This window comes from Sorex araneus, chromosome 2, assembly GCF_027595985.1.
Source record: "Sorex araneus isolate mSorAra2 chromosome 2, mSorAra2.pri, whole genome shotgun sequence".
Taxonomy (NCBI): domain Eukaryota; kingdom Metazoa; phylum Chordata; class Mammalia; order Eulipotyphla; family Soricidae; genus Sorex; species Sorex araneus.
The window spans coordinates 217,541,293-217,559,452 of NC_073303.1; the positions used below are offsets into that span (position 1 = coordinate 217,541,293).

Consider the following 18,160-nt stretch of genomic DNA (forward strand, 5'->3'; position numbering starts at 1 on the left):
TCATGTTGACCTTCGATTCCAAAACTTCAGAGTCAGCCACTTGGCACTGGGCCTAATGGGAGTGGGTGGGGAGTAGGGGGTTGGGCACAGACAGCTGAGCTGCGGAGGGCTCGCCGGCTGGAAGCAGAGGGGCCCTCACTGTCCTTCAGAAAGCCCCCGAAAGCCATTCTAAGCTTTTTTTTGGGGGGGTCACACCCCACAATGCACAGGTGTCACTCCTGGCTCTGCACTCAGGAATTACTCCTGGCGGTGCTCAAGGGACCATATAACCATATGGGATGCTGGGAATCGAACCCGGGTTGGCCGCGTGCAAGGCAGACACCCTACCCGCTGAGCTATCGCTCCAGTACCCGTTCTAAGCTCTCGATCCTTCCTTGTTCTGTCCAGAGTTCTGAGCAATCCTGGAACTTCTCTCATTTGCAGAAAGTCCCTTTCTTTGTGTTCCTCAAGCCTTGGGTGCCCAGGGCCAGAGGGACAGCTCTGGAGGAGAGGACACCCGTTCTGCCGAAGATGACTTTTCCTGCAACCATTTTGAGTCGTTTTAACCCATTAATCTGCTCACACCCACACATCTGCTATTTGGCTGGCGGGGGGGGGGGCAGTACTCGGTCCCAAACCCTGCTGGTGGACCGTGCTCAGACTCGCTTCTCCGAGGAGAGAGGAGAGGATGGGGAAGTCTGAGTATGGGCGGGTTTCCTCGGGAAGTGGAGGGCTACGGGGGACTGACCCGCCCAAGTCTTACCAAACACCCTTTCCCAGAAAAAAAGATCTGGATTGTGGCTGGGGCGTGCCTCAGGAAGAAACTGAGGCAGGCAGGCAGGCAGGCAGGCCTGCGCTCCCTAGTGCGTGGGTCATAACAACTCAAGACCCGAGGGGAACCGCTGAACCAGCCCCAGCCCCACCCACTGTTAATCCCCAGCGAGGACCACTCTGGAGAGGGGATTGGCCGAGGAGTTCGGAGAGGGGGCGTCGCCACTACTTCGCCCAAGACTTAAATAGGGGTGCAGGCGCGCCTCTCCAGCGCGACACCCCGCGGGGTTCTCAGAGCCGGACCATGACCCAGAACCTCAAGCTCGCTTCCAGAGTGTTCCATCGCGCCCGCCGTGCTCCAGAGCTGGGCACCAGAGGCTCCAGCTCGGCGGCCCATAGTTTGGCGGACATCCCAGGCCCCTCCACGCCCAGTTTCCTTGCCGAACTTTTCTGCAAGGGGGGGCTGTGGCGGCTGCACGAGCTGCAGGTAGAAGGGGGGGGACACTGCGCCAGGGACAGAATGCGGCGGGGGGGCGGAGGGGGGACCTGACTTGGGTTCGATCACGCCGGCAAGGGCGGACGAGCGCAGGACGTGGGCTGGAAGGGCCGGTGAGAACTGACGCCCAGGAGTTATTGAAAAGACAAGCTGCGGGGTGACGTTCGACCGGCGCGGGGTCCGGTCCGACCCCCCGCAGAGAAGCGCGCGCAAAAGGCGCTTCTCCCCTTGAGCAAGTCTGAGGCCGGGTGGACCCAGGACAAGCGCGCGGGAGGCGCAGACAGACGCGTGGTACCAGCTCCGCGCCCAAGGCGCGCCTGGCCAAAAGCTTCCAGCGCTCCGCATATATTCCGCCGGGGTGGTCCTGTGGCGGTCGGTTAACGGAAGGGGACCCAAGGGATCTCCGTGCCTGGGCTGGGGTCAGACAACCAAAGAGTTCCTGAAATGCCCCTTTCCCCCATCACGCTCAGAACTTCCAGGGATGGGAAGCGGTGGGGAGATCAGAAGAGGGACTGCCGCCGAGCCAGCATCCCTGAGTCGGGATTCTGGGGGGAAAAGTGCGGACAGCGCCGCTTCCAATGCCTAACCCCCGCCGGGAGTCCCGCGCCCGGCTCTGCAGCGACCTGGGCGCCCGTTTCAGGTGCAGGGAGCCGCGCGCTTCGGGCCGGTGTGGCTGGCCAGCTTCGGGACGGTGCGCACCGTGTACGTGGCGGCCCCTGCGCTCGTGGAGCAGCTGCTACGCCAGGAGGGACCCCTGCCCGAGCGCTGCAGCTTCTCCCCGTGGGCCGAGCATCGGCGCCGCCGCCGCCGGGCGTGCGGACTGCTCACCGCGTGAGTCCCCTGGCCGCGAGGCCCGCGCGTCCCTTCCCGCGTCCCCGGGAAGCCCGGGTGGCAGTGCCGTCCAGCCTTGTGGCATCTCGGGCTTCCCTCCCATCTCCTCCGCTCAAGCAGAGCGCAGCCCGCCCCCGGCACCCCGCTCCCCGCCGCCGCCTTTCTCCCGCGCGCCCAGACTCCCGGGAAGCCGCGGAGGGGGCTAGGGTACCAGGATCTAGATGGACCGTGAGGCTGTGACTCAGCTTACCCAGGAACCGGGCCCCTCCAGGGCAGGAAATGAGTAATGAGTCAGGGGGGTGGTGGTGGGGGGGCGTGAAAAGCGGGCGCAGGCAGGGGCACGTCCCTGGCCCCGGAGGGGTAGACGCGATCGCTCTCCCACCACCCCCGCCCGCCCCTCCGCCTCGGCCCTGACGCCCCCTCCCGCCCCCCGAGTGCAGGGAAGGCGAGGAATGGCAGAGGCTCCGCAGCCTCCTGGCCCCGCTCCTGCTCCGGCCCCAGGCGGCCGCCCGCTACGCGGGGACCCTGGACGACGTGGTCCGCGACCTGGTGCGGCGGCTGCGGCGCCAGCGGGGCCGGGGCGCGGGGCCGCCCAGCCTGGTGCGGGACGTGGCGGGCGAGTTTTACAAATTCGGCCTCGAAGGTGAGGGGGTCCCCAGACGCCCGCGGGCGGGGGAGGGACCCCGTCGGGGGTGGGAGGCGGTGGACTCCCGGCGCCCTGACAGCTGACAGCGCCGCCTCCCGGGCAGGCATCGCAGCGGTGCTGCTGGGGTCGCGCCTGGGCTGCCTGGAGCCCCAGGTGCCCCCCGACACCGAGACCTTCATCCGCGCCGTGGGATCCGTGTTTGTGTCCACGCTCCTGACGATGGCGATGCCCAGCTGGCTGCACCGCCTGGTGCCCGGGCCCTGGGCCCGCCTCTGCCGGGACTGGGACCAGATGTTTGCCTTTGGTGAGGGCACAGGAATGAACACCCCCACCCCTGGGGGGGTGTCCACGGAGCCGGTCCCAGAGGCATTCCTGAATCTTCTCCGCACACAGCCCAGCAGCATGTGGAGCGGCGGGAGGCAGAGGCAGCCGGGAGGAGCCCCGGGGCGCCTGAGGAGGACGCGGGACCCGGGGCACACCTCACCTGCTTCCTGCTCCGGGAAGAACTGCCTGCCCCGTGCATCCTGGGGAATGTGACAGAGTTGCTGCTGGCGGGAGTTGACACGGTGGGTGAGGTCCTCTGTGCACGCTGCAGCTGCAAGCCCCACTCCCCGAGCTTCCCCTCCCCCCTCGGGGGCCACTTTCCTGCTGCGGGAAGTCACTGCTGCCCTCCAGCTTGGCACCTTTTTTTTTTTTGGGTCACTCCCGGCGATGCACAGGGGTCACCAATGCACAGAGGTCACTCCTGGCTCTGCACTCAGGAACTACCCCTGGCGGTGCCCAGGGGACCCTATGGGATGCTGGGAATCGAACCCGGGTCAGCCTCGTGCAAGGCAAACGCCCTCCCCGCTGTGCTATGGCTCCAGTCCCCATCCTTCTGGGCTTCAGTTTGCCTCATGTTCTGCCTCCCCCGCCCCCCCACACACACCTGGGTCCCCTACACTCAACACTTCCCCTGCTCCCACTCGTTCCCTCAGGTGTCCAACACGCTCTCCTGGGCTCTGTATGAACTGGCCCAGCACCCCGGAGTGCAGAAGGCTCTCCACTCTGAGATCACCTCTGCGCTGGGCCCCGGAGGCCAGCCCCCTGCCACGGCGCTGTCTCAGCTGCCACTGCTGAAGGCCGTGGTGAAGGAAGTGCTCAGGTGAGTGGCCCGGAGAGGAAGAGCTAGAGACAACTCTGGGGAGGGCCAGAGAAGTACATAGTGCAGGGGAGCACAGTCCAGCCAGGAACGGGTTCAAGAGGGGATGGAGCGATAGCACAGCAGGTAGGGTGTTTGCCTTGCACGCGGCTGACCTGGGTTCGATTCCCAGCATCCCATATGGCTCCCTGAGCATGGCCAGGAGTAACCTCTGAGCATTGCCAGGTGTGACCCGAAAAGCAAAAAAAAAAAAAAAAAGAACAGGTCCCGAAGTGAGGGTGGCGGGCGAGGGAAGCTACAGCGCCAGCCTCCCTTCACTAGTCTCCCTCTTGTGCTCCGCAAGGCAGGCTGTATCCTGTGGTACCTGCGAATTCTCGAGTCCCAGACAAAGACATTCGTATAGGTGACTACATTATTCCCAAAAATGTGAGTAGAGCCCAAGACTCCTTTTGTTCAAGCCATCCGAGTTTTGTTCTCGAGCCTTCTCTTGACTTGGATGCTTCTCTCTGGGCTGTAACCGGGGCAGTCGAGACATCATTCCACAAGTAACCGCAGGGCCAGAGAGACAGTACAGTGGGCAAAATGTTTGCCTGGCACAGAGGGGGACCTGGGAGCTTTAATGAATTTCTAGCACACATATGACAACTCCAAAGGTGATCTCATAGAGTCAGGAGTAAGCACATAGCATTGTTAGGTGTGGTCCAAAAAATAAAGCAAACAGCCCCCCCCCTCAGCCCCACACAAACAAAAAACAGGAGGCTGGAGAGATGGCAGAGCGGGTTGGCACAAGAGACCTCCTTGCACGTGGCTAACCCAGGTTTGATCCCAGCACCCCTCTGTTCTCTCTAAGCCCCACTAGGACTGATCCCTAAGGACTAGGACTGGTCCTTACAGAAGCAGGAGTAAGGCCGCGCACTGCTGGGCATAGCCAAAAAGTGAAAAAGTAGCCCCCCAGAAAGTTTGTCCACCACTAACAAGAACTTACCTTTTTTTTTTCCAGTCCCGATATCCTCTTCTGAATGTCCCTGCTGCATTCCTGACCTCAGTTTCACAAATCTGTATTTCTCCCCCACCAGACACTGGTGACACTGTGTCACTATGCCACTTCAAGGGACCCTGCCCAGTTCCCAGAGCCAGATTCTTTTCGCCCAACTCGCTGGCTGGGAGAGGACCCAGCGCCCCATCCCTTCGCGTCTCTTCCCTTTGGATTTGGCAAACGCAGCTGCATGGGGAGACGCCTGGCAGAACTTGAGCTGCAAATGGCCTTGGCTCAGGTAAACGTCTGCCTTTTGCTTTGCCCGGACAGGTGAGACCCCAACATCTCACACCACAAGCACTCCCCAAAACTAGCAGAGGAGGGCTGGGGAGATGGCGGAGGCATGCATCTTTGCACGGGGAAGCCCCTGCTTCCACCCTTGGGATCACATGTCCCCTAAGCAGTGCTGAGAATGAGCCAATAAACAAATAAAATTAAGACTTTGTTGCTATAATCCCCTGAAATACAGCCATCTGTGTCATAGCCCTGCTGAAGGTCAAAGAGTTTTCAGACTGAAATTTTTCCTGGCATCATACCTTACCTTCATTAACCAAGATGTATCTCCTCAGGACTGGGGCAATAGTATAGCAGGTAGGGCACTTGCCTGGCATACTTCCAACCCAGGTTTGATCCCTGGCATCCCATATGCCATTCCCTGAGTCTGCCAGGATTGATCCCTGAGTGCAGAGCCAGGGAAAACCCTTATGCACCACGAGGTATGCCCTCCCCCAAAAAAAGTATCCCATCATGGGGTTGGAGCGATAGCACAGCGGGTAGGGCGTTTGCCTTGCATGCGGCCGACCCGAGTTCTATTCCCAGCATCCCATATGGTCCCCCAAGCACTGCTAGGAGTAATTCCTGAGTGCAAAGCCAGGAGTAATCCCTGTGCATTGCTGGGCGTGACCCCCCAAAAAAATTTCCCATCAGCCACAGCATCATTTCAACACCGACTGTCCTAACACGATAATGCTGTCTCCACTTTGCTTTCACTGTGACTGCCTTCTTTCTGCCTTTGCAGATCTTGATCCACTTTGAGGTGCAGCCTGAGCCAGGCGCTGCCCCAGTCAAACCCATGACCCGGACTGTGCTGGTGCCCGAGAGGGCCATCAACCTCCAGTTCCTGGACAGATAATCCCTCGGCAGGAAGCCACCATCACCAGCCCTTCTCATCCGTCTACTCGGTACACGGCAGGGAGCTGTGTCTACCCCTGGGGCCTTCCTGACCAAACTAGAGTGACTGAGGCTCAGTACCTGAAGCCGTTCTGATCTAGGTACGAATTCTAACCAAGAAAACCATGGTCTTCTGCCTCCTCGGCCCTTCTGCTCATAAATGCATCCGTCATATCTTAACTAACACTGCTGGGCGGCCTGAGGAAGAGTCCAGCCACTGTCCATCGGAGACTTCCGTGACCTTCATCGCTGCTGGCTACGCACTTATCATGGCCTTAGCTATATGGTTCGCACCTGGTCTGCACCTGGCTAGCCCTGTCCCCGTGGATGTGAACTCTCTGAGAGATAATACCTCATGCGCTCTATAGATTCTCTGCCAGGGTCTATGCTTAACTGAGCAATGCCCTGAGGGGATTGAATGTGGATCATGTAGCAGAAGATACACTGTTTATCCTCTCTCCTTCTATTTTTCTTCCCCTAGAAATTGAGTCTGTCTGCCTTATTATTTTGTCTTGTTTTTTGCTTCTTGGACCACACCCAGTAATATGGCAGAGGGTCCACTTCTTTTTTTTTTTTTCTTTTGCTTTTTGGGTCACACCCAGCGATGCTCAGGAGTTACTCCTGGCTCTGTGCTCAGGAGCTATAATCCTGGCAGTGCTTGGGGAATCATATGGGATGCCGGAGAATGAACTCGGGTCGGCGGCGTACAAGGCAAACGCCCTCCCCGCTGTGCTATTGCTCCAGCCCGGCTCACTACTTCCTGCTCAGTCTTCAGGACCTACTCCTTTACTGCCTGGGAACCACATGGTGCAAGCGATTGAATCCAGGTCTCTTGCCGGCAAAGCATATGCTCCAGCCCTCTAAGCCCTCTCCCTGCTCCTGGCTTATGATTAAAAGGAAAAAGCCTCCTTGGGAGCCCAGGAGTGTAACTGTGTGGTAAAGCGCATGCTTTACACTTTTAAAACTCTAGAGTTTAGGGGCTGGAGCAATAGCACAGTGGGGAGGGCATTTGCCTTACACGCGGCCGACCTGGGTTCGATTCCCAGCATCCCATATGGTCCCCTGAGCACCGCCAGGGATGATTCCTGAGTGCATGAGCCAGGAGTCAGCCCTATGCATTGCCAGGTGTGATCCAAAAAGAAAAAAAAAACCAACTCTAGAGTTTATCTCCCCCACCCCCACACACAGACACACTGATTTTTGTTGTTGTTGTGTCTTTCCTGGGCCACACCCAGCAGTGCTCGGGGATTACTACTGCCTCTGCACTCAGGACTTACTCCTGGCAGTGCTTGGGAGAGCAGATGGGATGCCGGAGATCGGACCCAGGTCGGCTGTGCGCAAGTCAAGCACCCTACCTACTGTACTATCATTCTATCCCCCAACACACACATTTTTTTTAAAAAAAAAACCACCTCCCGGGGGCCGGAGCGATAGCACAGCGGGTAGGGCGTTTGCCTTGCACGCGGCTGACCCAGGTTCGATCCCCGGCATCCCATATGGTCCCCCAAGCACTGCCAGGAGTAATTCCTGAGTGCAGAGCCAGGAGTGACCCCTGTGCATCGCCAGGTGTGACCCAAAAAGCAAAAAACAAAACAAAACAAAACAAAAAAAACAAAAACCACCTCTCCTTGGCTCTCCAGTCACTGTTAGGCTAGCTGTCCTGTAATTTAGTTCCCAGGTAGAGGCATCTTTGAGCCTGTCCCTTCCAGAGACTTCCTTTTTATATATTAAGATATTTTGATATTCATCGTTTTGAAAATAAAAAATATGCAATAGTCTATCCTTGAGTTTTTACTTCTCTTCCACTCTTCCCTTCCTGCGAGACCTGGAGTCAAGACCTTCCCCACCCTTCACGCTGGTTTCCCAGGCCCTCGGAGGGAGAGAGTCACAGGGGAGGTCTAGAAACCCGAGCAAGTATTTGCATCGCCAGCCCAGTTTCTGCCAGTAGGTAGGAACATCCAAGTCTGACTCCCGGCGAGACGGAGGCAGAGGCGGGGAGAGCAACCCGGGGGGCTCGGCTGCAGGCCGGGTCGGAAGCTCGGGTTCTGCAAACACGGCCAGAAACCACTAACTCTCGAGGGACGGGGTTTTTGGAATCTGGACCTCCGGGACCAAAGGCCATCCTAGGGAGTCCCTTCTGCCATCACTGGCAGGCTGTCCCAACGCAACTCCCCCAGGGTAAAGGAGGTGATACAGACCGGGTAGCGAAGCCAGACTGCATGAAAGCCAAGTCTGCAGGTGGCCAGGAGCCTGAGGGCACCGAGTCGGGAGGGCGGAGGGCGGTGGGCTGAGGGAACCGTTCCCCTGAGTCAGCACAATCTGGCCTCCCAGAGGCTGGCACAATCCTCCACTTGTGATACACACAGATGAACTCATCTCCCACACCAATCAATCTCTCAGCACGCTCCGAGCTCTCAGTATCCTAGATTCCCCTCTCCAGGTCAGGACTTGCCCCCTCCTCCCGCCTCACCCCCTCCCAATTAGCTGGGTCGCGGCTGGGAGGCGGTTCACACTTCCTCCTGCTCCGCATCCACTCAGCTCCCCGCCCTGGACCTGATTCGCAGATGCTCTTATGAGATACCAGCCCTGCTGGGGCCGAAAGAAGGCAGATGACACCTCAGACCCTCTGCAGAGACCAAGGCTTTTATGAGTCTCCACCCCAGCTCCCTTGTCACGTGCTCAGCTTAAACCTAAATGTGGGGACACTAGGGATCAAACCGAGGTTTTCTTTTTTTTTTTTTTTTTGCTTTCTGGGTCACACCCGGCGATGCTCAGGGGTTACTCCTGGCTCTGCACTCAGGAATTACTCCTGGCAATGCTCAGGGGACCATACGGGATGCTGGGAATCGAACCTGGGTCGGCCGCGTGCAAGGCAAACGCCCTCCCCACTGTGCTATTGCTCCAGCCCCTCAAACCGAGGCTTTCAAGTGACCATTCTACCATGGCCTCCGCAAATTTAAGTGATTTGGGATGGGGCTTGGGTCACACCTGGAGGTACTTTGGGAACCGTTAAGTGCTGCTGGGGCTCCAAAGAGTGTTGCCACTGACCCAGCTACGTGCAAGGAAACCTCCTGGGCCATGTCTCAGGCCCAAACTTAAATGACTTTCATTTGGTAGATTTGAGTTGGAGGGGAAAAAATACTCCATCTTCCTCTTGAACCCTTGCCATGCCTTGGCACCAGGGGTGGGGTTCTGCACACCCACAGTGCTACTGGGCAAACAAGACCGTTCACTTGTGGAGGAAGGACCCCTTTATCTGGAAAAGAATTTCTACATTGAAGAAAGGGAAGGAGAGGCGACCATGCTGATCACTGGCTCCGGCCCCCACCCGAAGACCTCCAGTGCTGCTAAAAAGGGAAGGGAACATACCATCTCACAAAGCCTAGATTTAGAACCCAGAGTGGAAGTGGAGAAGGTGCGTCTGTGGGAGTCTATATTCTTGGGTGTGCCGAAGCGTCCCTGGCAGGAGTTTTGGGGGCTGTACTCTTTGGTCCACAAACCTTATGCCATACCTACCCTATCTGCCAGAACGGTCCCCAGGGGCCTTGCCAGTCTGTGACATGGGTCAAACCTGGCTCTTCTGCCTTCCCAGCTGGGGGATGGGAAGGGTTCTCTCTCTGGAGAAACAATTTCTCATAGGAAATAAGTGCTTGGCTCCAGTCCCCTCTTCACCCTGATCCCCTCCGAGGCTGGACTGGGGCCACTTCTATGCTTTCAAGTGACTCAGACAGGATCCGGCGTTGTTTCTATGCTCCCGGGCATGTCTGGGTGCCAGCACCATGGACAGAGGCCAAGGCAGTTAGGGAAGGGTAGGGAACCATGTTCTGGGCGGGAGAGGGAGGTTTAGCAGAGAAGTAACTCTAGCTAGGTAGAGAGTTATTTTCCTCAAATCATCCACTGGGGAAAAGATAGAATAAAACTTGCCCTGAAAGAACCAAGAATGGGGAAGAACTCTAGATCTCTCGATGTTTGAAGTCATTATTGTAATTACTGCCGAATAGCTCACTTAAAAAATACTGTCGCATGATGGGGCTGGAGCAATAGCACAACAGGTAGGGCGTTTGCCTTGCGTGCAGCCAATCTGGGTTCGATTCCCAGCATCCCATATGGATTAATTCCTGAGTGCAAAGCCAGGAGTAACCCCAATGCATCACCAGGTGTGACCCAAAAAGCAAAAATAAAATAAAATAAAATAAAATAAAATACTGTCATGGGTAAGTGCTTGCCTTGCAGGCCGCCGCCCAGGGCTCAACTGCTGGTACCACCTATGTTCCCCTGAGCACTTCCAGGAGTCATTCCACAGCAGAGCCCAGAGTAAGCCCTGAACACAGCCAGGCATGGCGCAAAACAAAACCAAAGATTCCATCATTCATAACGTCCAGTGTCTGGACCTCGAGAAAAAGGTTTCGAGCCGACTCGATATTTTCACCAGCCTCCCCAAGCCATTGTTTCTCTCCAACAGCAGCTCCCCACGCACACCTTCCAGCTAACACCACAGGCGGCGGTACACCAAAGCCAGACCTGTAACCTAAAACTCCAGTAGCTAACACTGGGGTTGGAGGTTTAGAACACTGGGGGATTCTGTCAGTCTCACACCAAGTCAGTCACACCAGTGTCACTTTATGCCACTTCTCTGGGTGAGCACAGTAATGGAAAGGCGAAAGCCAGCCACCGCCTTCTTTCACGACGCAGTTTACTGACCCCCCCACCCCAAATCTTCGTATCTATGATCACTGTATCACTGTCATCCCATTGTTCCTCGATTTACTCGAGTGGGCACCAGTAACTTCTCTATTCCTCCCAGCCCTGAGATTTTAGCAGCCTCTCCTTACTCATCTTTCCCAACGATTGGAGGCTCTTTCAGGGTCAAGGGAACGAGACCTATCGTTACTGATCAAAGACCCACCTATGATCACACATCTCACACATTTCCAAGGGTCTGTGCAACTCTACATAAAAAAAAAAAAAAACGCATTTTGGAATTTGATAACCATCTACTACTGAAAATAAACGGACCAGCAATTAATCTCAAAACCTTTTCACGCCCTCGATGCTTTTCTCTGCAATGTACTTCAGCCTGCTCGAGAATCCTCATCCCGACCCCACGAGGTGGACAGAGCACCACGGTAGAGCGCTTCCCCTCCCCAGATCCCACAACTCGCAGGTGCCAGGTGCACCTCTCCGGGACCCCTGAGCGCTGCCCCCTGGCAGTCTCTCTGAATGATTCGCCAGTGGGAGTCCCGCCTCCGGCTCAGCTCCCACAGCTACGTCTAGATTTCCACCCGAGGCGGAGAAGCCTCCCGACGCTTCCCACGCCCCCGGAAAGGCCCCACAGGAGGAAAGAGTCTCCACGTGCATATAAATGATTCTTTATGCCCTCCCCCATGCGGTGGGGGGAGGGGCGGGGGAAGCCCCCCCGCCCTCATGCAGGGAGCGGGAGGTCAATGTATCTTAGTTTTATTGCCAGATGCCCTGTGGCCATGGGGTAGGGGGTGGGGGGGTCTGCAGCCCCTTTCTTCTGGCATTGGTCCCCCTTCGCCACGTCGGGTGGCGGAGCTGGGAGGCTGGAGGCCCTGGGAGCTGAGGTAAGAACGGTTCTCTATGGAAGAAAAGCTGCTCTCCCCGCCTGCGCGCTGGCCGCCCCGGGGCGAGCGCGAGGAGCTGCCGGTGGGGGCCGGAGTGGCATCCAGGTGTCTCTGCCCCGGTGGGTCGCCAAGGCCACACCGCGCCTCCAGCGTGAGGCTGTCCGCCGAGATCCGCGGGGGAGGAAGCAGTGATGTCCCGGTAGCACCTCCAGACGCCTCGTCGTCGTGTCTCTGGCCAACACACGCACGCACGGACACCCAATTCCCGCTCCTGGAGTCCAGTTCAGACCGTGGTCACCCTCATGACGACCTCTCGGCCAGAGTGGGAGCTGGACCGGGCATCTGGTGGCCGCAGCTGTCCGAGGAGGTGCAGGATGGTGTAGCCACAGCGCTGAGGCAAGAGCGTCCGCATGCGCCGGGCTGCCGGGGGCCGGCTGGCTGCCCCCGACGGGGGGCCTGTCCGTGAGGTCCTGGGGCCTGGCTTCCCTGCTGTCCCGCCCCCTGCGTCTCCGCCCACGTCCTTGGTCTTGTCATAATTGAGGACCTTCCACTGCTGGTTCACTGCCTGCCAGCGCTTGAAGATGCGGTAGACAGAAGAGCCTTCATGGACGATGAGGCCTGGACAAGGGGGGCGAGAAGTCCAGGATCAACTTCCGCCTTGACCTACACCCGACAGTCTCGCAGGGAACAGTGATGGGCAGGAGTAATGGCTCAAAGGGCTGGAGAACATGCTTTGCACGCGGGAGGCCTGGGTTCAAGTACACCGCTGCATTTCCCCAAGCCAAGCCGGAAATCACCCCCAAGCACCAGGCTACCCCCAAGAAATAGCCTCCAGGGGCTGGAGCGATAACACAGCGGGTAGGGTGTTTGCCTTGCACACCGCAGACCCGCGTTCAATTCCCAGAATCCCATATGGTCCCCTGAGCACTGCTAGGAGTGATTCCTGAGTGCATGAGCCAGGAGTAACCCCTGTGCATCGCCGGGTGTGACCCAAAAAGCAAAAAAAAAAAAAAAAAAGCAGCAGCCTCCAAGCACTGCTGGGTATAGCCCCCCCAAAAGCAAGCAAAGTAAATAAATAAAGCAGGCAAAGGGAGAAGAGGGGGTTGCAAAAGGAAAAGGAACTGAAGAGCAGAGAGTAAGGGGGGTCCAAACTAACTCCCACAGGTCCCAGGGATACCAAAAAAAAAAAAAAAAAAAAAAAAGCTGGGCACGAAGTTTAGGGCACAGACGTGGAGAGTTAAGCGTGTGTGCAGGAAAGAGACTGTGAGCAGGTGAGGGGCAGAGGGGCCCTCACCTATGCAGACGACATCCATGAAGCCGTACATGCCGTAGCAGATCTGGAAGAGCAGGTCCTGCCGCTGCCACTTGGCTGAGGGACTGAGCGAGGACCAGATGAGCCAGGAGATGCTGGCAACGAGGAAGAGAGAGCCCAGGACGATGGCGGCAATCTGGACCTTCTCGATCACCGTCAGGGAGATGGCCTGCCACTGGGCGGGAAAGCGTCAGGGCAAGTGACGGAGGGCCAGGTTAGGGGGAACCTTCCTACGCCCCTTCAAGCAGGATCAATACGCGCCTCATCACACCTACAAGACCACAGTCCTTGAGACCACCCGTAGGTCTCGCTCTAGGAAGGCAGGATCGGCAAGAGCACTGAAGCCAGATCACCTGGGCGTGAGTGCTGAGTCTGAACTCTACCTTTGATCAACTGATGGTCCTGAGTAACATTGGGCAAGTTTTAAAATCTCTTTGTGCATCAATGCCCCTTTTGTTGAGGGGGCCGCACCCCGAGAGTGCTCAGAGATTACTCCTGGCTCTGCACCCAGGAATCCTGGCAGTCTCGGGAGCCACAGCAGGGGGTGCAGGGATCAAACCTGATAAGCTGTGTGCAAGGCAAATGCCCTACCTGCTGCACTACAGCATCAGCCCCGACGTCCTCTTTTTTTTTTTAAGATTTTTTTTTTTTTTGCCTTTTTTGGTCACACCCGGCGATGCACAGGTGTTACTCCTGGCTCTGCACTCAGGAATCACTCCTGGCGGTGCTCGGGGGCCCATATGGGATGCCGGGGATCGAACCCAGGTCAGCCGTGTGCAAGGCAAATGCCTTCCCCGATGTGCTATCGCTCCGGCCCTGTCCTCATCTTTTCAGTGGGAATAAGGGTTGGAGAGATTGCTCAACTGGCTGAGCACGTGCTCTGCACATGGGAGGCCCTGGTTCCAACCCCGGCACCACACATGATCCCCTGATTTCTGCTCTGTGTGCCCCCCACCCCCAAAAAAAGCAAGGGCTGGAGAGACAGTTCAGCAAGTAAGGCATGTGTCTTGCACAAGGCAGAACCAGGCTAAATCCCAGGCACCAAATACGGTTTCCTGACCACAGATCCAGGAGTAAAGTCCTGACATGGCCAGGTGTGCACGCAAACAAAAAACAAAACAAACATGTGGCCAGGACAATAGTACAGAGGATGGGCTCCTGCTGTGAATGCAGCCAACCCGGTGGCATCCCTGGTTCTCCATATGGCCCCCCAAGCCCTGCCAGGAGTGATCCCTGAGCGCAGAGCTCAGCGTGAGCACTGAGCACCGCCAGGTGTGAGCCCTACCAAAAAAAGAAAAAAATAAAAACATTTGGGGCTGGAGCGATAGCACAGCGGGAAGGGCATTTGCCTTGCACGCGGCCGACCCAGGCTCAATTCCCAGCATCCCATATGTTCCCCTGAGCACCGCCAGGAGTAATTCCTGAGTGCAGAGCCAGGAGTAGCCCCTGTGCATCACCGGGTGTGACCCAAAAAAAAAAAAAATTTAAAATGAGGACAATAGGGGCTGGACCAATAGCACATCAGGTAGGGCATTTGCCTTGCACACAGCCGACCCGGGTTCAATTCCCAGCATCCCATAGAGTCCCCTGAGCACCGCCAGGAGTAATTCCTGAGTGCAGAGCCAGGAGTGACCCCTGTGCATCGCCAGGTGTGACCCCAAAAAGCAAAAATAAAAAAAGAGGACAATAATGGTATATAATAAAATGACGGAACTATGAAAAAGATTAAAACGTTAATACAAACATAAACCACTTCACGTTTGCTACCATCCTCCTCCCCAGAATCACCTTTTCCCTCTCCCGAGCCTGGAATACATGTGGCACCCAATAACCACCTGCTAGTCAGAGAAGGGAGGACCAACAGACAGAAGGCGGCCGTTGGCCGGGTGAGGAGCGACTTAGAGGCAGGGAAGAGTCAACGGATGCAATCAGCTCCCTGACTCCCGCAGACCCCGGCCCGTCAGCCCCCTCGCTGCCCCGCTCACCTGCAGTGGGTTCTTGGTGCTGATGGCCAGGACCTGGTACTTGAAGTAGCAAAGCTCGCAGCTCCAGGAGCCTCTCTCGCTGATCCAGCGGATGAGGCAGGGCTGGTGCGTGCAGCGCACGGAGCCGTCGCAGCGGCAGGGGCTCAGGAGCTCCCCCTGGAGGGAGAGTGAGGAAGGGCCCGGTCAGGTCCCAGTCCCGCTGCCCCGGGGGAGCCCCCTCCGCCCCACGCCAACCCCCTCGGGTCTGTCACCCGCAAGCAGGTCGAGAGGGGAAGACTGTTGCAGAAAAGGGGGGAAAGAAAAGGGGGGAGGGCTCAAGGTGAAATTCCCAGGCCAAAGAGATGAGGGATGAAAAAGGGTTAGGGGGGAGGGGTGGGGGAAGGGGGTGTCTTCTCCATTTCCCAGAATTTGGGGAGAGGTCTTCTCTCTCCCTGGGCGCCCCCAATAGAGGTCTGCCCCCTTGGGATCTGGAGAGGGGAGACTCAGAGCCGTGTCTTCCACCCGCTCACAGGTCAAGTATGCCAGCGGTCAGGTGCAGACCTGGGGTGGGGTGGGGAGGGGTACTGGATGCTTGGTACCAGGCATCCAGCGGGGAAGAAGTCCGGGGGCCAGGGTGGGGGAGAGAGTGGAAGTGTCCCTCTTCCACCCATCAATAATTTCTCCCGACGGAAAGCCACGGGACAAGCCTGCCCACGAGAGTCGCACACAAAGAACACTCTTCGGAATGGGGTGGGGAGGCGCGACGGGCAGTGGGCAAAAGTGCCCCCGCGGCGCGGCGGCGAGGAAGCCCGAGGCCGATCAGGGCGCTGGCCGCCCCCTCCCTTCGGGTGGGGACAAAGTCCACCTGGAGATAACACGAGGCCTGACCCCCGACCCCCCCCCCAACACACACACACACACACCCATCAGCCTGGGGCGGAAAGTAGCAGAGAAAGGTTGTCCCCATTTTGGGTGGGGACGGCCTTTGGGCGCTTCCAGGAAGAGGCCCCACCCCTTTCCAGGGACCCCCTTCCTCCGACCCCACACCTGCGCCCCGGGACTCGCCGGCGAGTGTCCCGGGCCCCGCCCCGCCTCCCCGCAGGCCCCGCCCCCTGGTCCCGGTCTCCCGGGGCGCCCAGGTGCGCGCCCCCCCCCACCCCCGGCCCCCGCCCGCCCCGCGCCCCGCGCCCCGCGCCGGCCTGACCTGCTCGGGGCCTTGGAAGCAGATTCGGCACTGGGGGGTGCGGAGGCCGCTGTCCAGGCTGCTGCTGAGCGACAGGGCGTCCAGCGCGCCCGGGGGCGGCGGCGGCGGCGCGGGCGGCGGCGGGGGTCCGGCCCGCGGCTCCTTGTCGCCGGCCAGGCCCCGGGCGCGCGGCTCGGACCCGTAGTACTCCTCCTCGTCGCCGTCGCCGTCCCGGCTGGAGCAGCCGGCGAAGGGCGCCCAGCCGCAGCCTCCCCCCCCGCCCCCCCGGGGCTGCGGCTCGGCCCGGGGCCGCCCCCCGCCCGTCAGCACCAGCAGCTTCAGCTCGTTCAGGAACATGCGGAGCCGGGACTTGAGCATCGTCCGGGCGCCGGCGGGGGGGCGGGGGGCGGCGTGCGCGGGGGGCGCCGGGGCGCCGGGGGGGCGGGGGGCGGCCGGCCGGGCCGGGGCGGGGGCGCGCGCGCGAGGGCCGGGCCGGGCCAGGGACTCCGGGGCCGGCGGGCGCCGATCACGGCTGCGGCCGCCCGGGCGCCGGGGCTGGCGGGGCCGAGCGGGCGGGCGGCCCGGGGGCGCCGGGGCGGGCGGCCATGGCCGGGGCAGGGGGGCGGGGAGAGGGGGGCTCAGGGGGCCGCGCCCCGCGGGTCCGGGTCCGGGGCGGGCCGAGCCCCCGGCGCGACGCGCCCGGCCTCTCCGCCCCCCATCTCGGCCCTCCCGGCCCCAGGCCCGCGCCCGCTCCCGGCTCCGGCGCGCCGCGGCCCGTGCGCTCGGCGGCGGCAAATGGCGGCTCCTTCCGGCGGCGGCGGCGGCGGCGGAGACCCCCCCCCGAGCGGCGGGCGGGCGGGGCGGGCGGGGCGGGCGCCGGGGAGCCGGGCGGGCGGGAGGGAGGGGCGCGGCGGGGCGGGGGAGCGGGGAGCGGGGCCGCGGCTGCGCATCCCCGCCCCGCCCCGCACGAGCAGGTGTCCCCCGGGGCGGGGGCGCGCGTGCCAGCCCGGGGGCGGGGGAGGAGGGTGTGGCCGGGCCCGGGGCCGCGGGGGCCGCTCGGGGGGCGGGGTGGGGGGGTCGAGGCGCAGGTGCACCGCGGGCGCGGGCCGGCCGAGGGTCCGAGGGGTGGGTGCGGCGGGCGAGCCGGGGACGGACCCGGGCCAGAACCCTTTTTCACACAAAAGACGGAGCGGGCCGGCTTGCGCGGCGGCGGCGGGGGGCCGGGGAGGAGAAGCCGGCGGGCACCGGACGGGATGGTGCGAGGAACACAGGTCCGGGACCGGGGGGTGCGAGGGAGGTGGGAGTGTGCAGGGAGGGGGTGAGCCGGTCTTTGCGGCACGCCCCCGGGAAGAGTGGCCTCCCGCCGCCGCCGAGGGGAAAGTGAAGCCCCCGACCACCGACCACACACAGGCTCAGCTCTGGGCTTTTTACCTGCGCCTTGACCCTGAGCACCGTTCAAGGCTCCCCCATCACGTAATTTCTGCCTTACATTTGCATCCTCCTTGTCTCCCTCTTCCAAGTGCCGAAGGAACGGGGGGTACAGGGGGAAATCCTTTGGGTCAAACACACCGGGAGAAAATTAATTAGTCAGAGAGTAATTAACAGGAGGAAGGAGGGTATGGAACAAGGGACAGGCTAAAACTCTCAATAGAAAGTGCATGTGGAGAACGATACTCTTACGGTTGCAACATTTTGGGGGGAAGAATGAATGAATCCGTGAAAGGGGCTGGAATCCAGCCCCAAATAGAGGATGACTTTTATTCCCGAACAGCAATTAATGGTCTGCTTATGTGGAAGGTGAGGCTGGAGTGGAGAATGCTAATGTAGGGGAAAAGTTTGAGCCTTCCAGAAGGTTTACCGCCCAGCCAGTCTAGTAAAGGTAACCACTGACGGCTGAAGAGATAGCTCCGTGGGTCTGGGTGCATGAAAAGCAAAGCATGCTTTGCATGCCAGAGACACAGGTTGGATTCCCCTGGGGACCCTCCAGCACAGAGCCTCAAAGGTGTGGCAAAGAAAAAAAAATAGAAACAAACAAAAAATAACCAA

General features: G+C 59.6%; 2 protein-coding genes across 2 annotated transcripts; one reads left to right on the forward strand and one right to left on the reverse strand.

The window, feature by feature from the left end:
* Nucleotides 1–1,054: 1,054 nt before the first annotated feature.
* LOC101536895 (25-hydroxyvitamin D-1 alpha hydroxylase, mitochondrial) lies at nucleotides 1,055–6,100 on the forward strand. The gene is made up of 9 exons (XM_004601653.2): nucleotides 1,055–1,237; nucleotides 1,887–2,077; nucleotides 2,518–2,720; nucleotides 2,827–3,027; nucleotides 3,117–3,289; nucleotides 3,701–3,867; nucleotides 4,212–4,290; nucleotides 4,941–5,138; nucleotides 5,919–6,100. The coding sequence occupies exons 1-9, from the start codon at nucleotides 1,055–1,057 to the stop codon at nucleotides 6,030–6,032; spliced, it is 1,509 nt and encodes a 502-aa protein (XP_004601710.2). The 3' UTR covers nucleotides 6,033–6,100.
* A 5,323-nt stretch (nucleotides 6,101–11,423) lies between these two features.
* MARCHF9 (membrane associated ring-CH-type finger 9) lies at nucleotides 11,424–16,513 on the reverse strand. Its single transcript, XM_055126979.1, has 4 exons — nucleotides 16,136–16,513; nucleotides 14,953–15,108; nucleotides 12,950–13,142; nucleotides 11,424–12,273 (listed from the first exon to the last, which is right to left on the reverse strand). Exons 1-4 carry the CDS (start codon nucleotides 16,490–16,492, stop codon nucleotides 11,939–11,941), a joined length of 1,041 nt encoding a protein of 346 aa, XP_054982954.1. The 5' UTR covers nucleotides 16,493–16,513; the 3' UTR covers nucleotides 11,424–11,938.
* Between the last annotated feature and the right edge of the window lie 1,647 nt (nucleotides 16,514–18,160).

Bases quoted from the DNA above. Each gene is read 5' to 3' on its own strand.
- LOC101536895 (XM_004601653.2), top strand. From the start codon at position 1,055: ATGACCCAGAACCTCAAGCTCGCTTCCAGAGTGTTCCATCGCGCCCGC. The intron at 1,238-1,886 runs GTAGAAGGGGGG...CGCCCGTTTCAG, and splicing joins GGCGGCTGCACGAGCTGCAG to GTGCAGGGAGCCGCGCGCTT. The intron at 3,028-3,116 runs GTGAGGGCACAG...CTCCGCACACAG, and splicing joins GGACCAGATGTTTGCCTTTG to CCCAGCAGCATGTGGAGCGG.
- MARCHF9 (XM_055126979.1), bottom strand. From the start codon at position 16,492: ATGCTCAAGTCCCGGCTCCGCATGTTCCTGAACGAGCTGAAGCTGCTG. The intron at 15,109-16,135 runs GTCAGGCCGGCG...CTCTCCCTCCAG, and splicing joins GCTTCCAAGGCCCCGAGCAG to GGGGAGCTCCTGAGCCCCTG. The intron at 12,274-12,949 runs GTGAGGGCCCCT...CCCCTTGTCCAG, and splicing joins CATGGATGTCGTCTGCATAG to GCCTCATCGTCCATGAAGGC.